Raw genomic sequence first — 19,339 nt, 5'->3', positions numbered from 1 at the left:
GATCTCAATTTGAGACTTCAGGGAAAGGACGTTTTTGTGCACGAACTGTACAGCAACGTGAAAGCGTTCGAGGCCAAACTTGTACTGTTCTCCAGACAGATATCCAGCTGAGATTTCGCTCATTTTCCTACACTGACCGGACTAAGCACACCAATAACACATTGAGAGGTACAGCAGCACTTTGATCGACCTGCATGCAGAATTTTCCCACCGCTTCACAGACTTTGCTAAATTTGAGACTGAGCTTGAACTTGTCTCATGCCCCCTATCTTTTGACAGCGAGAAAGCACCACCAGACACACAACTGGAACTCATCGACATCCAGTGTGACAGTACTTTGAAGGAGAAGTTTCAGACAGCACCAGTTAACAAGTTTTATGCCTCACTGGATGAAAAAAAATTCCCAAACATTAAAAAGCATGCCCAAAGAATGCTTGTTTTATTTGGATCCACATATGTGACCACAAAACCAGTCATAAGGGTCATTTTTTAAAAATTTAGATTTATACATCGTCTGAGATCTGAATAAATAAGCTTTCCATTGATGTATGATTTGCTATGACAGGACAATATTTGGTCGAGATACTATTTGAAAATCTGGAATCTGAGGGTGCAAAAACTCCAAATATTGAGAAAATTGCCTTTAAAGTTGTCCAAATGAAGTTCTTGGCAATGCATATTACTAATCAAAAATGAAGTTTTTATTTATTTACGGTAGGAAATTTACAAAATATCTTCATGGAACATGATCTTTACTTAATATCCTAATGATTTTTGGCATAAAAGAAAAATCAATAATTTTGACCCATACAGTGTATTTTTGGCTATTGCTACAAATATACCCCAGCGACTTAAGACTGGTTTTGTGGTCCAGGGTCACATATATATGACAATTTAATAATTTAAACAATTTAATTCATGTGGAAAAAAGAAGGTTGTAAAAAAAAAAAACCTGCTTGATGCTTTTAACTGTTGATTTAGGAGAGCTTGAACAGACAGGAAAACTTACAAGCATGTGTCCGGGTCCATAGAAGTCATCTTGGGGAACCAGCAGTAGTCATAGATGGTGTCTCCTTCTGTCATCTTCAGCACTGGACTCTGAGTGCACACAAACAGAAGCAACACCATTATGGGCCCATATCCTGCATACAGCAAATCAGATTGTTTACATATGTATAAGTATATCAAGGGTTTGGAAGTAAAGTAAAAAAGTGATCCTTTCACTCCAGACTTTCAAAATGAAGAAGCCAGCATTAAGTAGAATCCATATTTAAATTGTGTCATGAGACATTTATCATCTTGAACACTGGCCTAAAGTCAGTTCTACATACAAAGGGAACTGATCTCAGCGTAGTATTTTTACTTGTACAGATAAATATGATATGATATTCTAGAAGAGGCTGACCATCTCAGAAAGCATGTCCCAGTGGCTGCTGTACAGCTCAGGCGGGAGGTTATACACACGAAGAATGTTATCAGCGCTGTTTGAGACAATGCAGGAACCATCCGGAGCCCTGCAGAGAGACGTCATGAAGAGAGATAGATGGTGCATTAGCATCTCTGTGATACAGTTTATACTCTACAGCCATCATAAACAGCTTGCTTTCATCAGTGATCACCATTTGCAGCCTCTGAGGTAATTCTCGGCGGTGTGGGTGTACTCGGCCCAGGAGCCCGTCAGCATCTGAGGGTTCTGGCTAAAGTCGAGGCTATGACTGTGAACACAGCGAAGAGACAGCATACACTGACTAGCTGAAAATATCCCTGTCCCACTGCAACTGCAACACATTTGTTCCCACCATATTTCCTTTCACAGCAGCTTAAGATGAGCGGTGCACTTACTAGCGCTGCTCAGCAGAGTTGTCTTCTGAATTGTTCTTCTCAGGCTCATTTGCTCTGTCCTCCTCATTTGGTCCGAGCATTTCTCTGTTCTCTGCTCCGTTTTGATGCCATTCCACGTCTCCTTCAACTTCCTCAGGTCCCATAGCCTGTCCTGTTTCATCAGTCTGATGACAGGCAACTGACAGCATCAAATTAACACGGACACCTTAGGTGACAAGTGAAGTAAGACGCTAAAATGTGTTACTTGTATTTACAGAATTTAGAACATTTTGTTATTTTTTGTGCATTTGAAATGGACTTTAAATTGGGAAAAGAGGAAAATTGTCAGCAATAATTTAAGGCAATAATCATCTCTATTTGTTGAGCGGCTAAAGGTATAGTTTTTTAGTTTCAAAAAATTTCAACATTTACTCACATTGTTGCTCTAAACACATGACTTTCTTCTTCCATAGATAAGAGAATTAAGTATGTTGCTCTATGTAGCTTTAATGGTCGCTCTTTTCCAAACAATTACAAGAAATGGGAACTATGGCTTTTAAGCTTCAAAAATATCACAAAATAAGACTTGTGTGTAAAGAAAAAGTCTTCTCTGAAGCTGCAAAGCTCCATTCCTCTTTCATTGTGATTGCATGGAAAATAGTGACCAATACATTTCAGTCATACTGGTTTAGAAAGTCTTAATTTTTTTTTATAACATTTTTGTTTTTGCATTAACTATTCCTTTAAAAATCTTTAATGTGCACAATATAGTAAGAACACTTAACATACAGAACTTAATGCTGTAATTTTTTATTTTGATGCGACAAAATGTTCATTTTTATGTCAAGTATCTGTTGTCCAAATCTTAATTTATATTATATAAATTTTTTCCTTTAACACCCTACAAATTTCATTTAATAAACATGACATAAGCCAAATATTAACTTGAATGCTTGTAATAGGGTCAGTTTTTTTGTGAATCCCAGCATCTAAATAAGTAAAAATACCCTTTTTTTTTTTTTGTAACAAAGGGTACATTTATTTTTCCATTATTTCCAATTTAATGTGTCAGTAATGATTTAAATGTTTTACAAACAGAAATTGTTAAAAAATGTTTACTATTATGTACATTCACATGATGTAGACTTCAGTCATATTAGTGGATTTATAAAATCTTTTACGCTTTACATAAAGCAGGGCACCTCATATCGTAAAAAAATACAATTTTTAAGATCCATCTTTACTAAAAACCTAACTGAATAAAATTAATTGAAGCACTATTCTCTACTTTAAAATGTATTACTTTCTACTTTGATGTTACTTGACAGTTATACTGAACAAATGAACAACATTCAATAGCATTCACATGTGACGAACCATGAAAAAAAAAAACTCTGAACAGTTCAATTACATTTCATTTCAGAGCCAAGAAAAATAACGTCAGATCCAAATTTTTGGAAGGAACCAGCAGTTCACTTACAGAGAGCTGTTTAACTATAAAATTGGATGCATATGAAAGACTAAAGGACAAGATCCATGTAATTCTTTAAATATGGCGGCAAGAGTACCACATATGGAGTTTATATCACATATTAAGACATCAGAAGAGCATATTGACAGTGTGCCAAACAGGATGCTGTAGATCAGACGTTAGAAAGTGCTTTTTAAAAATGACAAAGGCCTCACCTTCCTCTAAAGTCCCAGCAGCACCTTGGCTCCCACACGGGTCCACTGAAGGCACCACAGGCATCTGTATCATTTGTAAATCAAGACCTGGATCTTCCTGCTCCAGTCGAGGCTGTTTTGCTGCTGGTGGTGCTTCCTCTTCTCCTTCCACCTCTCCCTGATGATAAGCCTCATGAGGAGGTTCTCCATCAGCTTCTGCATCCTGTCCTGCACCACCATCACTGCCCTGAGCTGCACCGGACATCCCGTTTACAGAGGTATCTCTATGTTCAGTGGCCTGTGGAACATGCACAATTTATATCATTTCAGTCATGGATTTCACGTACAGATGACATACACTGGCAGTGATACTTATATACACATTATATAAGCTTACACATTCACAGTAATCTGACTACAATATAAAAGAAGATACGTAGTTCGTAAAATTTAAACCATATTATTTTTATTACAAAACAGTAAAAACAGCGACATCACTTATAATAAAATGAAACTCATTTATGAAACCCATAAATTCCAACTAAAGTAATAGTTTCTGCTATATGCATATCAAAGTTTCAAAAGAAACTAGGCAGAAAATACTACCTTAGGAATGCTTTCCCTTTTGATATCAAAATAATTTATCATTTCTAAACTATAACGAATAGTGATGTGTCAGGCAGGAACTTCTCAGAATTTTCTTTTACCGTTTTATAATATATATAATTAGGTTTACTACAAAATGACAGAATTACTTAAATACTTAATATATAAATTTTTTTTTTTTTACTGACAAAATGCATTTAATATGAACAATATATAACATTTAACAAATATTTTATTGTAAAGATACATGTATTGTTGACTATAAGTTTAAGCAGTGTTCGAACTATACCGTGGTCTTTGGGGGAGCCCACTTGTTGTGACAAGAATAGCATGTATAGTTATCTTTATTGAAGTTAATTAGGTTTAAATCGCCGTCATGCTTGAATGAATGTTATTTTTGCAATTTTACACGTAATAATCTACGACGATCACATTACACAAAACTGAAATTGCAGGTCAAAATAACACATTGTCAATATTTTTTGAGACCCCCCAAAATTTCACAAATCACGTTTTCAGGGGAGCCCATGTCTTATTAAGGGGAGCCGAGCTCCCCCTAGCTCCCCCGTAGTTCGCACCCTGAGTTTAAGTAAATAAGTTATGTATTACTAATGCATAATTTTACATATAACCTATATACAAGATAATTCGGTTTTTACCTCCAAAAACCACAACTGCTAAATTACAATTACAACTGCTACTGTCCTGATAAATCTAATAGACATATTCTTTTATATGTGACCCTGGACCACAAAACCATACACACACACACACACACATACATACTCTTATACAAGTTATCAGGTCTAAATTAACAGGTCTTCAGGGTTGTATTCTTAAAATTACGAATATTTTTCAGTGTACAGCAGCTCGTCCAGCCAAAAAAGAGTCACTCTAACGTACCTGTTGTTTCTTTGATTCGTATCAGTCGTGTTGTGCTCTGAATCTTACAAATCAGACAAAATTCCTCGGTGTATGTGTCTTACTAAATTCAGATGACAGTTTCTGAGCATCTCAACTACAAACGCATTGCGTTGAACCTACAATACACAGGAACTCATGCGTCGTGTTTGTAAGCACAGGGCGCCGCCATGCCTGCAGTGTGCGTTGCCAGGTCACCTGACTCTCGCGATATTTGCGAGATAATCTCAGGAAAGATTTCAGGAACCGTAATTTATATAAATTGTCATTGATTAACAACATTGACCGCAAATAGTCGAGTGCCGCCCGCATTTCTGCCTCTTGTTTATGGTACAAGAACTTATTTACTTATACTTGATTATATGTTCTGTTTTTGTCTACCATTGATTTGCACACATAATTTGGACAACTGTAAGTAATTACGTCATGTGAGTCTACACCATTAAACCTTACCCTGTTTGTTCAACATTTGGTTTCTGTACTTCTTTTGGCTGTCAAAGTACTGATAACACGGAGACAATCAAAACATATTTATGAAAATACCATTGTACATACTTTATTATTAATGCAACACTGGTTAAAAAATCAGTTTTAAAATGCATAACAGAAGATGTGACAAGTATGATAAACCATCAACATACTGTTTTATGAAGTGGACACAAAGAAAGTTGTAAGCACTACAAAGAAAGTTGAATAAATGTTAAAAATTAAGATTTTATGCTTCTGACAAACATTTCTGATGATCATTCCTACATGTATTCTTAGATGTGCAAGATGATATGTCAAATACTTAATAGTGCAATGGTGCTTGAAGATAGAAGACACGTGGGCACTGAATGGTTTCTGTGAAAATCTCAAAACAGTCAGTAATCACTGCTACTCTGTGTCCAGGACTCCACAAATGAGGGATAATTTTGTGCCTGTCACAGTTGTCTAAAATAGTATTTATGCAGGCGGATCCAATCTGAGGTACATAAGGTTAACAGAAGTATTTAAAATGAAGTGAGAATTTTCCTTTGGTCTGACATGAGAAGCAGCATAAGGCCATAAAATTCTCAACTCTGACCCTCAAAGTCCATTTCCTACAGAATTAAGCCCCAACCTTGATCAAACACACTGTAACTTTATTGTAATCTTGAAGACCTTGATTTGCCTGTTCAGGTGTATTTTAGTATGGTTGGAGCTAAACTCTGCAGGAAAGTGGACCTAGAGGGCCAGAGTTGAGAACCTCTGCAATAAAGGTTTGGCATACCTTTATAGTACTTTACCTAATGATTGTTGTCACCAAAAAACTATCAGACATCCAGTACTCATTGAGTTTACGCCACAGCAGTCGGTTTTCTTCTGCACACACATAAGTTACATTCAGTTTGTGGCACTGAGTGGTGTCGTGTGAAGCCGACCATCTCCTCCAGCCTTCGGTGTAGCCGATCATCTCCTCCAGCCTTCGGTGTAGCCAATCATCTCTCCAGCCTTTGGTGTAGCCGACCATCTCCTCCAGCCTTCGGTGTAGCCGACCATCTCCTCCGTGTAGCCGATTAGCCGACCATCTCCTCCAGCCTTCGGTGTAGCCGACCATCTCCTCCAGCCTTCGGTGTAGCTGATCATCGTCTCAGCTGGCTGCAGTGTTTTTTCTTAACTGCTCCCACTTACGGTTTAGTTCACCGTTTAGTTAGATCAGTTTTCTACACAGATAGAACATTTTGAACAGAAATCTTATACATTTAATGCACTTAATCATAATTTTACTATTTTCTTTCAAATTCATGCTTTGAATATGGATTTTTTTTTTGTCGAATCCAAGTACCACAGAAGCTAAGGCACCATGTTTTGTAACAAAGGGTACATTTCCTACATTTTTTCCAGTATTTGAAATGTAAAATTTAATTCAAATTTTTTTTTAATGTCAAATGCTAAATAGTGAAAAATAACAAAGTTCTCACAAGTGCTTCATTCTGAAGTATTTATTGTTTTTCTTCAAACAAACCAGAAACCCCCAAAAACTATTTACATAATGAATATTCAAACATTATTGTCAAAATGGTTTCTTATGACCTTTCTTGAATTGTTGCATCTCTGGAAATTTCAAAAGACATCCACCTCAGATGTGTGTGATAGCAAGGATGACTAGCATGAGATTTTATGATTTAGAATCAGCCAATGCCACTGTTATTCAGTTGATCACTTTAACATGAACACACAGCTCTGTGACAGTCAATACAGTATTGCTGCTTCACACACTAAATCAATAAATATAAGAAACATGTATTTTTATCATCATTAACATTTTAAAACATGGATTTTTGCATACCAGTAAAGACATTAGGCATCTCTAGTTTAATCTGACCTGCAACATTACACAATTAATCATTTTTTAAAGGGCAATACCTTACTCAAGATAATGGCGTGCATCACCTCCACCAACAAATCCCATCCTTTATGATCTTTAGCTCAGTAACAGCTGAAGCTGACACTCAAGCATGTGTTAGTAAAAGTACTTCTGCACAGCCACATCTATTTTGAGATCAAAAATGAAAACATTTGATAATTCTGACCTGGAAACAGTTTTTGCCTCTAATATTGAAACTGCAAAGCAAAAACCATTTTAACATTAGGTTGAATCATCAGAAATACTTGCCCAGTTAAAACCAAGAAGTAATTGCATGTCTTTTGTGGGGATCATTTGATATAAATCATTTTGCAGGTTCATAAACAATGTTTCAAGGGTTTATTAAATAAAATCACACGCTACTATCACAGAGCTAGTCTCGCTGACTGTTAACACTTTTTTTTTGTTTTACACATCTTAAGTGTGCCTTAATAGGCAAAACTGAACTGTTAAGGCATGTCATTAAAAGAGAAGAAAGAAAAGAAAATCAAACCTGAAACCCAACAGAGAAAGGGAAAAGGGTTAGGGATATATACATTATTTACATGGCAGCCAGAGATGAAGTGTAGTTAAGCCATGTCAGTGTGTGTGTATTCAACAATTCATTTTTTTGATGTGTGTGTATGCAGGTGTATTTCAGTTATTAATAATGTGTGCACGGTGTTTAACCCTGGCTGCACTCGAGCAGAACTATTCTGTGCATGTTTGAGATCTCATAGTTCTCTGTTCCAGCATTCACAGTTCACTCCCTCCTCCTAGCAAGGAAACATGTTCCTCTGAGTAGTCCGAATACGGTGCAATGAAGCTGCAGCCCTCCACTTCCTTCTGGGCTTTTAGTTCTTGTCATGCAGTCATCATTTCATGTGCTGTTTGAAATTCCTGACCTTGGGATCTTTCTCTGAAGGATGAGGACAGGAATTAAGGGGAGATGGAGATGCAACACGAAGCACTGGAGAGCCTCCGTCTTCATCTGAAGATCTGGAACAGCAAAGATCTAATCAAAGCAGAGAAAAGGAAGTGGAATTAAAAACAATTTGAGGAACATCTCATCATTTAAGAAAAAAAAACGAAGAGTAGATCTAATGAGTTTTTTTTAAAGGTAAATTTTAAAATTTCACAATATTACGGTTTTTATTGTATTTTTGATTAAAGGGGTCATATGATGCTGCTAAAAAGAACATTATTTTGTGTATTTGGTGTAATGAAATGTGTTTATGCGGTTTAAAGTTAAAAAAACACATTTTCCACATACTGTACAGTATTGTTTCTCCTCTATGCCCCGCCTTTTTGAAACGCGTCGATTTTTACAAAACTAATCGGTCTGAAAAGCGAGGTGTGCTCTGATTGGCCAACTATCCAGTGCGTTGTGATTGGCCGAATACCTCAAGCGTGAGACGGAAATGTTACGCCCCTCACCATACTGTTGATGCCGTGTCCGGCCGGAGCGACAAGACATAAAGTAGGTATGTGGGGGCGTGTTCGAACGAGCCGTTTTAGGTAGGTGTGGTTGACTCTTAACTTTTATAAAGAATATCTCTTTGGATTTGAGACTTTAGTCTTTGCAACTTTACAGATCTTCTTTATGCACCAAGAGCTTGTAACACTCCAAAGAGAAAGGAAAAATTGAAATCGCATCATATGACCCCTTTAAATAATGCAGCTTTTTTTCTTTTCTTTTTTTTTGCTAGGATGTTCTGGGGGTTGCCAAGTAATTTTTTGTCAGTTGAACAAACTTAACCTGAAGTAGCTCAACAGTTATGAAAAATTGACCCTTACGACTGGTTTTGTGGTCCAGGGTCACATTTTAGGATAGAATAGGGGAAGGAAAATCAATAAATGAATGAAACAATGAATGAATTAACATATATAACCAAACAAATGAAAGAATAAATTAATAGTGTTCATTACCAAACAGACGGTCTTGTAGCGCAGTAACTACTTCAAGCCAAAGGTGAATTTCAGCCATGCAGTCAACAGGTGGCGGTAGAGCTGATGGAGCTTATTGGTTCTTTATCTCTAGTACAAGAAAAGTATTTTTCAGTCATCAATGAAATAATTCCAGTCCACAAAAAAAAACAAAAAACATCCTTTTGCGTTGGCTAGCACCCTGGACCGAGCGGTTTAATCCTTTTTACATAACGGAGAACACTGTCGAGTCAATCTGTTCTGAATCTCCACATTTTAACCAAGTTTGGAGACTGTTCGTATAGTTTTAAATATCAACATTGTTCAGTGAAAATCCTCCATGGGAAAATTCCAATGATATTTCCTCAAGTCCCAATGTGTCTGAAACGTCCCTTATCCATTTACGGTAAAGCTTGCGTGGTGACGTTCTCAAGCAGACTGAGAAACAACCATCATAAGGAGAATGAGTCTCATGCAAGGGCATCAAAAACCCTCGAAGCATCCATCTGCTGACAGAAACGGGCATCTTGCGTTCTGTCTGCGCTCTCCAAGCCCAAGTAAAAGTTCCTCACAGTTTTGAGCAAATGAAAAGTGCATAGCGAGGGTATCAGGGCAGTGCTAGTCCCTTTGTTATCTTTATGAAGATGATGGCCATGACACCCCGTCCGGTGAAAACACAAAAATAAGAAAACATGTTCACGCTGTCCAATTAATTATCTGGCAGATCTGAGGTCATACATATGTTCTTTTGTTGCTCTTCTCATCAACATCCATCACAGATATGTCCATCCAACATAATCCACAAGCCAAGAAATGATTGGGTAAAAGGGAAAAATGTTAAAGCATTCAATATGCATCTTACAGTGCCAAGAGGTCATCTGTGCTGTCTTGATTTTTGCCTTCTTTCCAGGTACATAAAGCATTTCTTCTGTCTTGATGATCAATTTGATTGCATTACAAAGAAAGATTAGTCAAAAGTAAACAAAAGAACAGAAGTTCGGTAAACAAAATATGGTCGCCTTTATGATTCTTAAAAACACACCCTGTCAGTGAGATAAAGGTACAAGAAGAAATCTTTGATGTAATTCCATTACTTGTGTTCCAGCGATCCAAGTTTGTTTCAGTCAGCAAGCTATATAGGCTGCGCTCATATCCACATGCAAAGGAAGGGTCTGACGTCATGCCATTGAAGTCCCTCCGACAAAATGATTTGCAACTGCAGAATCACATATTCAATCACCACAAAAAATAAAGGGGAAAAAAGCACCCACAAATGTCTGTGCGGTTTGTAAACAACCAAAACTCCAGTATGGAATAAAAGTTCTCTTTTTCATAGTCAAAGTCTGTATGAACAGGATTGTAAAGGCAGTGTGTTTTTGTGGTAGCCTTTCGTGAACGATTTTCGATTTCGCTCCTGATTACACTTTAATATCCTGTGTTAAGCAACTCCATCTACACCGTTACATTTTTGGAATACATTCAAGATTTTTTTTTTAAGAAGGAAAGAAAAAAAGTACACAAATGCACTTCACATGGTGGCAACTAAAAAAAAAAATCCAAGGAAACTTTTCAAAACGAACAAAAAAAGTAGCAGCCCCAAGTGCTCTTCCTTTGTAGTCCAATACTTTGTTTATATTCATAGATTCATATATAATCATATATAACATTAAAAGAAAAAATAAATCACCATCATTGTCGTTGACAACAACAATGAACAAGTAACAAAATATACAGACATTTTGTGCACTGCTGAGTGCACTTGCACAGTTTGTTGCGATCATTTTTTTTTTTTAAACCAGAAATAGTCAAAACCTCAGTCACTCCAGAGCAAAAGAGTGGACAGAAAGGCAATGTTAGGTCATATCCACCAAATATCAAACATTTCTTTCATCCACACATCCCCAAGCTACAACAGAACTGTACAGAGATAGGCTCTTGTTTAATAAGCATGAGAGGCATGTGGGGGGCGGAGCCTTCCAAATCCACAAGCCAAGAAATGATTGGGTAAAAGGGAAAAATGTTAAAGCATTCAATATGCATCTTACAGTACCAAGAGGTCATCTGTGCTGTCTTGATTTTTGCCTTCTTTCCAGGTACATAAAGCATTTCTTCTGTCTTGATGATCAATTTGATTGCATTACAAAGAAAGATTAGTCAAAAGTAAACAAAAGAACAGAAGTTCGGTAAACAAAATATGGTCGCCTTTATGATTCTTAAAAACACACCCTGTCAGTGAGATAAAGGTACAAGAAGAAATCTTTGATGTAATTCCATTACTTGTGTTCCAGCGATCCAAGTTTGTTTCAGTCAGCAAGCTATATAGGCTGCGCTCATATCCACATGCAAAGGAAGGGTCTGACGTCATGCCATTGAAGTCCCTCCGACAAAATGATTTGCAACTGCAGAATCACATATTCAATCACCACAAAAAATAAAGGGGAAAAAAGCACCCACAAATGTCTGTGCGGTTTGTAAACAACCAAAACTCCAGTATGGAATAAAAGTTCTCTTTTTCATAGTCAAAGTCTGTATGAACAGGATTGTAAAGGCAGTGTGTTTTTGTGGTAGCCTTTCGTGAACGATTTTCGATTTCGCTCCTGATTACACTTTAATATCCTGTGTTAAGCAACTCCATCTACACCGTTACATTTTTGGAATACATTCAAGATTTTTTTTTTAAGAAGGAAAGAAAAAAAGTACACAAATGCACTTCACATGGTGGCAACTAAAAAAAAAAATCCAAGGAAACTTTTCAAAACGAACAAAAAAAGTAGCAGCCCCAAGTGCTCTTCCTTTGTAGTCCAATACTTTGTTTATATTCATAGATTCATATATAATCATATATAACATTAAAAGAAAAAATAAATCACCATCATTGTCGTTGACAACAACAATGAACAAGTAACAAAATATACAGACATTTTGTGCACTGCTGAGTGCACTTGCACAGTTTGTTGCGATCATTTTTTTTTTTTAAACCAGAAATAGTCAAAACCTCAGTCACTCGAGAGCAAGAGAGTGGACAGAAAGGCAATGTTAGGTCATATCCACCAAATATCAAACATTTCTTTCATCCACACATCCCCAAGCTACAACAGAACTGTACAGAGATAGGCTCTTGTTTAATAAGCATGAGAGGCATGTGGGGGGCGGAGCCTTCCAAAGGAAACCACGCCCCTTTGCTAAAAAAAAATAATGTCTCAATGGCAGCAATGAAGTCTAATCATTCGCCCTTTAGTTCTTAGGCACACGTGGGGACAGAAAAAAACACACTCGCAACATACGTACCACAAGTAACCATTTCCTAAAGGTATACAAGATTGAGCTCTTCAACAACACACAAACAAAACAATGACGCTAATGACATGTTCTTAAACCTCACAGAGGCAAAGATGAGGCAGTGGAGGCAGGAAAAGATGTCTCTTGCACTCCCTACCATGAAAACTAAGAGTGCTGGTTGGCGTAAAATGGGCTAAAGCTTTTGTGTTTGAATCTAGAGGTCATTCTTTGTTGGGGAATTGAAGGGCTGGTGAAAGAGGATGTGTTGTGCCGTTGCCCCCTCTCTCTGTCTTTCATTCATTCATTCATTCGTTCGCTCACATACTGCACATTTACAAGAGGAGTAATACACACAGTTCCTCCTGTACACAAGCGTTCACATTCACACATTCAGTTCATACAATAAAAAAAAAAAAAATCACTCTGAATGACCTCTTTTGATCATACGTCTAAGCGATTAAAAAAATACATTGTGCAGACTGGTATGTTTTAAACACACACGCACACACACTCTCATTCTTCAACAAACATGCGTGCATAGACACACACACACACAGGCACACAATCACAAAAATATTCATCTATTACATCTAACACATTTTTTTTTTTTTATCTTTTTAACTTGCATTTTATGTGAGTGCAAATCTTCAAGTTTTATAATCAAAGTTTTTTTATAATAGCTTTACGTTTTTTAATAGAAACTTTATATATGTATATAAAACAACAACAGTGTTTGTCTTTAAAGAGAGGATTTGTTTTTCTGATAATGTCTGAACTAAAACACGCAATGGTCCCCCAATCGCCACCATTTCCTCCCAGCACAAACTCCAGTTCTGATTCAACACACACACACACACACAGTATATATATGTGGTAATATTTCTGAAGCATACCACATAAATATACAAGTAAATCTTCTCGAAAAAGAAAAAAGGAAAAAAAAAAATCTTAATAAAGTGCATTAGTCTGAGTGTAAGGTGCTTAATGCTGTAAGTGCCAGAACTTTATCACCCCCCATCCCCCGAAAACACACACACACAAAAATAAATTCACACCTGTTCCCTTCCCTGTTGAATTACATTCTTCTATTCCCAGAGCAAAACCCACCCACCCCTAAACCGATACCTTACTCCTGGCTTATCCCCAAACCCCTCTCCCTCAAAGCAGTGCACATTCGACTTGCGGAGTCTGATTAGGTGGACCCGCGGGTTTAAAGGCCTCGTGTAGCTATTGCGGTGTATTCAGTAATCCTCGACCATCTCCATCTCGTTTAGACCATAACGATCAGGGCCACCATGGAATGAGTACCCTAAAAAGATACAGAGAGAGAGAGAGAGAGACAAATTCAGTTTTCAGAGGTTCTCTAGAACACGATCGACGGGTTGGCGACCACTGCTCTAGAAGATGCATGCCAAAATATCAAACAAATCTAACAGCCTGCAGTGAATTAAAAGTACACTACCATTCAAAAGTTTGGAGTTGGTAAGATTCTTTTTTTTTTTTAAAGAAATCTCTTACGATCAAGGCTGAAATTATTTGGTCAAAAACAGAAAAAAAACAGTAATATTGCGAAATATTATTACAATTTAAAATAACTTTTCCATTTAAAACATCTTAAAAAATATAATTTATTACTGTGATGGCAAAGCTGAATTTTTAGCATCATTACTCCAGTCTTCATGTCACATGATCCTTCAGAAATCATTCTAATATGCTGATTTGGTGCTCAAGAATCATTTCATTTTAATATCAATGTTGAAAACAGTTGTGCTGCTTATTGTTTTGTGGAAATTGTGATACAGTTTTGCAGCATTTTTTGATGAATAAAAGGGTAAAGAACAGCATTTATTTGAAATGGAAATCTTTTCTATCAGTGTAGAAGTCTTCACTGTCACTTTTGAATTAAATGCATCTATGCCATAATAAAAGTATTGGTAACACTGTAGTATAGGGACCTGCCTATATCAACCTGCAGCCCAAGACTGGTTGCCCACTGAAGCTAAGCAGGGTTGAGCCTGGTCAGTACCTGGATGGGAGACCTCCTGGGAAAACTAGGTTGCTGCTGGAAGAGGTGTTAGTGAGGCCAGCAGGGGGTGCTCACCCTGTGGTCTGTGTGGTGTAGTGTAGTGACGGGGACACTATACTGACAAAAAGCACCGTATTTCAAATGAGATGTTAAAACGAGGTCCTGACTCTCTGTGGTCATTAAAAATCCGAAAAAGAGTAGGGGTGTAACAATTCGCCCATTGGCCTCTGACCATCATGGCCTCCTAACCATCCCCATATATGCTGATTGGCTTCATCACTCTGTATCCTCTCCACCAATGAGCTGGTGTGTGGTGGGCGTTCTGGCCCAATATGGCTGCTGTCGCATCATCCAGGTGGATGCTGCACACCGGTGGTGGTTGAGGAGATTCCCCCCTTCTATGTAAAGCGCTTTAAGTGCCCAGAAAAGCGCTATATAAATGTAATGAATTATTATTATTATTAATTATTAATTATAGAGACCAATTCTCACTATTAACTACTTGCTTATTAGCATGCCTTTTATTAACATATTGGCTGTTTATTAGTACTTATAAAGCACATATCCTGCAGGACCATATTCTACATCCCTAATCCTACCCAATACCTAAACTTAAACTTAAATAATAGGGGTGCTCCGATTGATCGGCTACCAATCATTATCGGCCAATAATCACGTTGGGATGATTGATCGGCGGTCTCTAAAACGGATTAAAGCATTCACACTGTACACGGCAGTGCGTTCAGGAGCGGTGCGTCTGCAGCAGTGCAGAGATCGTTTCCACACCGAGTCTATTTTTGCTGTGATACACGCGCTGAATTAAAGTGACAGCACATTGTTTGCAGTACATATGAAAACGAAAATGTAGCAATTGCACTATCAATGCATTTAATTAAAGTATACTGTCTTTCACAGTCAACACATATGGCTTGTTGGCTAGTTTTAAAGGAAAAGGAGCACTTTTAGATAAAGAAGGCAATAATAGATGCACTCGTGGAGGTAGGAAAACAAAGTTCTTTATGAACTGCAGGATTGCTTGTAATAAAGATTTCAGTGCAAAAGGAAAGGCAGTAGAGCTGACTATTTCTGTCAATGGTACGTTTGTGATAACGTAAGAAAAGTAGTTTAAATGTTTTGCCACTTGCTTGAGCAACTTAATATATAAATCTAGAATTAAATGCAAAAGTAAAAAGGATTGAATGATGTGTTGCTTATATTTATTGTGTTTAAACATGTCTGTGAAAGATTGTATTACTGTACTGTGTAAGAAAAAGAATTGCAATGCTGAAAAGCATTTTCAGTGACAATGTTTGGATTTGAAATCACAATAATGGATAAATGTTGTGTTTGTGGTAAACAGCCACGGATCAGTAGCGGACTCCTGTGTGAAAGCTGCTTCCTCTCTCACAAGAGTCACCTAAGAGGGGAATTTCCCCAATTTTCAAAAATGAAATTCAGGCCCTGAATAAATGTCTAAAAATCCTGATTGAAGTATCACTATAAATAGTTATAAATTATAATAAGGTGGTTTTAAAAAGATCGGTTATAGTGATCGGTATCGGCAGATACCGCTTTCTGTGATCGGCGATCGGCCTCAAAAATCATGTTTGGAACATCCCTATTAAATAACTTTACTAACTATTAATAAGAAGCAAATTAGGAGTTTATTGAGACAAAAGTCATAGTTAATGGTTTATTAATAGCGAGAATTGGACCTTAAAATAAAGTGTGAGCAAAGTATTTTTATAAAAAAAAAATAATAATAATTACTGAACCCAAGCTATTGAATATTAGTGTAGGTTTTTCAGAAAACTTCTCATAGTTAAACAGAGCATTTAATTCCGGAGCACTCAGAATTCAGAAGAAATCCAATTCCAGTTTAATTCACTAAAAATAGTCATTTGTTTGGGAATCACTGGACTACACTGGTTGTGCGCTACATGGTAATTTTGATTTAATAAAAATAGCCAGCCGATAGGGCTGTTTTGGTCTTATTTTGGTCAATATTGTAATCACAATTATTTAACACGATTATGAAAGGGCCACGACCAAAACTTATTTATTTATTTAAAAGTTATTTATTTGAAGATAGCGATATATATCAAATATATATTTTCTGTAAATAAGGTTGCTATGACATCTACATTTTAGAGACGAGAGAAATTTCACAATTCTCAATAGCACAGCAGAATTCTAGGGTAGCTAATATTAGTAAAAAACAATAAAGATACAAATGAAACAAAAAATATGTAAAAGATACAAATGAAACAAACAGTGCTTAAGTTTTTTTATGCAAGTCTAAAGTACAGGCTATTCAGTTAACAGCCTACTACAGAAATTGAATAATCAAATGTAAAATAAAACAGCATAGTCTTCACTGTAAGAAATAAACTTCCTTTGTTTCTTATTAAATACCGACGAGGGTTTACATCGGTATTTGACCGTTTAGGCACGCACCTTAAGCTACAAGTTGACTTTACTTGTCTGTGTTCTGTTCCGTCTCTGAGCGCATGCACAGAAATCCTCCAGGGGAACAGTGCAAGTTCTCTTTCTCGCTTTTATAAACATGATTAAATCTAATAAACTTTAATAAATCAAGCACGTCCCATTTTGCAAAAGTCACATTACATGATTTCCACATGAAATTGGGCTTTTATGGAGGAGCGAAAGCACACAGCTGGAAAGGGAGCGGAATGGGGCACAATAATCATTTTATCTCGATTATTGCATTTTCATAATCGTTGGAGGCCAAAATCGAAATCGAAACTGTATTTCGATTAATTGCACAGCTAATAGGAGTAATTTGTTCTGGAATCAGACTATTCGGGACATGTTATATGTACAAGAGGAAAAAAGGTTACCTAAGATGCTTGGGTCAGAGTGCAGCATCGTGGGCTGTTTCTTCTTCAGCTTTGCTGCGTGATCATAGACCACACCCCCCTTCCCAGAATGCACTGCCTGGAACATAGACTGCAGGGCACTGGGGTTCATTCCTCGTACAGTCTCCTAACAGACAAAAAGAGTGTGAGAATGAGAGGCAAAAATAGGACTTAAAAATCAGATAAACAACTAATGAGACTTGGTTCTGCCCATCATGGAAATATAAATCACTGTCGATATAGAGTTGTACTCATACCTGCAGAGGGAAGTTGTTCATGCTAAGTCCAGCCATCTCTTTGGAGAGCTATAAAAGAGGACCAAGATTTTTAGTGGGAGTAGGCAAACACACACACAAAGACTTTACATCTTCCTGTCACACACACACACACCTGCTGCTGCTGTCTCTGGTGGTTAGCTTTCTGTTTGGCACGGCGCTCCAGGAACTGTCTGGCAAACTCTTTGGCTTCAACAGTGTCACCCAGGTAGGAGCAGATAATGTTCAACACCTCATACGGGGACTCCACCTCCTTCAGGTACGCCACAATAGTAGGCACTGTGAACACAAACACACACTTTTGCTTAGAAACTCTCAGGCCTGCTAGGCTAATAAGTGTCTTGTGTTTGGTTTTACAAACTGAGGTACGAGTCTAAATTACTTTCCACCATAATCGTCAGCTTCAGTAGATGTTGTCAAAAGAGAATTTGTATTTCAGATAATTTTTTATTACAAAGTGACCCAAATGAGCTGGTGTGTGCAAATCCTAAAAGAGAGATGTCTTACCATCCTGGGAAGAGGAGCAGTTATTGGCTGAGGTGTTGAGCGCATGCAGCATCTGTTCACACCAGGTGGTGAAGCCGTCCTGAGACTTCATCCCCTGCAGGAGTTTCAACAGCCGCTCCTCTTCCTCAGTGCGTTTACGGCCTCTCATCATGTACTGCTCACTGTAGAAACACACACAAATGGATTAGCTCCAACAAACACGAGTATAATACTAGCAACACCAAGGTCATGGGTTCAAATCCCAGTTCGATTTACTTTTTTGGCAAATATAAATGATTTGGAGTTCAAGAAATATTTCTTATTATCAATGTTGAAAACAGTTGTGCTGCTTAATAATGTTGTGGAAACCATGATACATTTTTTCAGCATTCTTTGATAAACAGAAAGGTAAAGAACAGCATTGATTTGAAATTTAAATCTTTTCTATCAATGTAAACGTTTTCATGCATAAATGCAAACAAGAATGTTTTTTCAAAGACCTTTCTGGTCATTTTTGATTATGGCATAGAGATTTTTAAAAACACTGTGATTCAGATTGATTTGCTAATCAATCATTTAGACCATTTTTTGAACCAGTAGAGATGTGTAAATAGTAAATGTGTACCTTGTAATGTATGTCGCTTTGGATAAAAGCATCTGCTAAATGCATTAGGGATGAAACGATTAACCGCGAGCCGGTTGAAAATCGATTTAAATATGCGACGATTCAAATCGGTTGAGATGCTACACAAATCGCGATTCAGTTAGGGGTAGGAGTTCATATGAATGTATGTCTGAGGGGAACTTACTGTCTTTCGATGGTATTTTTTATTTTCCTCTTGCCTCTGTATAATGCATATCAGGGCTCCAGACTCATTCTTCCCACTGGTCGCTCTTTTGCAACTAACTTTCTCAGCTGGTCGCATGAGCACATGATTTGGTCGCAATATATATATATTTTTTTTTATAATATAATAATTATAACTTTTATAATACTTTATAGTTATATGGAAATAAAAGTTGTTAACATTCAACCCATTCTTTATCATCAGTAGTATTATTTGTGATTTGAATTTTGTGAATGGGA

General features: G+C 37.1%; 2 protein-coding genes and 1 long non-coding RNA gene across 5 annotated transcripts in view; all 3 read right to left on the bottom strand.

Moving 5' to 3' along the window:
• The window catches only part of LOC107707069 (telomerase Cajal body protein 1-like), a 15,099-nt gene extending 9,875 nt beyond the window's left edge, over window positions 1-5,224 (bottom strand). The window contains exons 1-6 of one of the 2 annotated variants that reach the window (XM_016510947.1): window positions 4,996-5,224; window positions 3,508-3,784; window positions 1,843-2,047; window positions 1,620-1,715; window positions 1,406-1,514; window positions 1,010-1,098 (exon numbers count right to left, since the gene is read on the bottom strand). In XM_016510947.1, coding sequence (XP_016366433.1) covers window positions 1,010-1,098; window positions 1,406-1,514; window positions 1,620-1,715; window positions 1,843-2,047; window positions 3,508-3,751 — 743 coding nt within the window. In that variant the 5' untranslated portion in view covers window positions 3,752-3,784; window positions 4,996-5,224. The remainder of the gene's footprint in view (window positions 1-1,009; window positions 1,099-1,405; window positions 1,515-1,619; window positions 1,716-1,842; window positions 2,048-3,507; window positions 3,785-4,995) is intronic. The other variant, XM_016510948.1, reaches the window with a different exon arrangement.
• A 1,373-nt stretch (window positions 5,225-6,597) lies between these two features.
• Window positions 6,598-9,429, bottom strand: LOC107707068 (uncharacterized). The gene is made up of 3 exons (XR_001636221.1): window positions 9,311-9,429; window positions 7,407-8,396; window positions 6,598-6,698 (listed from the first exon to the last, which is right to left on the bottom strand). It is a non-coding gene; the product is annotated as an uncharacterized LOC107707068 (long non-coding RNA).
• A 3,761-nt stretch (window positions 9,430-13,190) lies between these two features.
• Window positions 13,191-19,339, bottom strand: part of LOC107707067 (PERQ amino acid-rich with GYF domain-containing protein 1-like) — a 26,849-nt gene continuing 20,700 nt past the window's right edge. For both annotated transcript variants that reach the window (XM_016510944.1, XM_016510945.1), the window contains exons 21-25: window positions 18,274-18,434; window positions 17,882-18,045; window positions 17,749-17,796; window positions 17,474-17,618; window positions 13,191-13,895 (exon numbers count right to left, since the gene is read on the bottom strand). In XM_016510944.1, the coding sequence (XP_016366430.1) occupies window positions 13,828-13,895; window positions 17,474-17,618; window positions 17,749-17,796; window positions 17,882-18,045; window positions 18,274-18,434 (586 nt within the window). In that variant the 3' untranslated portion in view covers window positions 13,191-13,827. The remainder of the gene's footprint in view (window positions 13,896-17,473; window positions 17,619-17,748; window positions 17,797-17,881; window positions 18,046-18,273; window positions 18,435-19,339) is intronic.

This window comes from Sinocyclocheilus rhinocerous, unplaced genomic scaffold (genome assembly GCF_001515625.1).
Source record: "Sinocyclocheilus rhinocerous isolate Xijiao unplaced genomic scaffold, SAMN03320098_v1.1 scaffold865, whole genome shotgun sequence".
In the NCBI taxonomy this organism is placed as follows: Eukaryota; Metazoa; Chordata; class Actinopteri; order Cypriniformes; family Cyprinidae; genus Sinocyclocheilus; species Sinocyclocheilus rhinocerous.
Note: the sequence above shows the minus strand (reverse complement) of the source record. Positions and strands in the feature narration are given on the sequence as shown.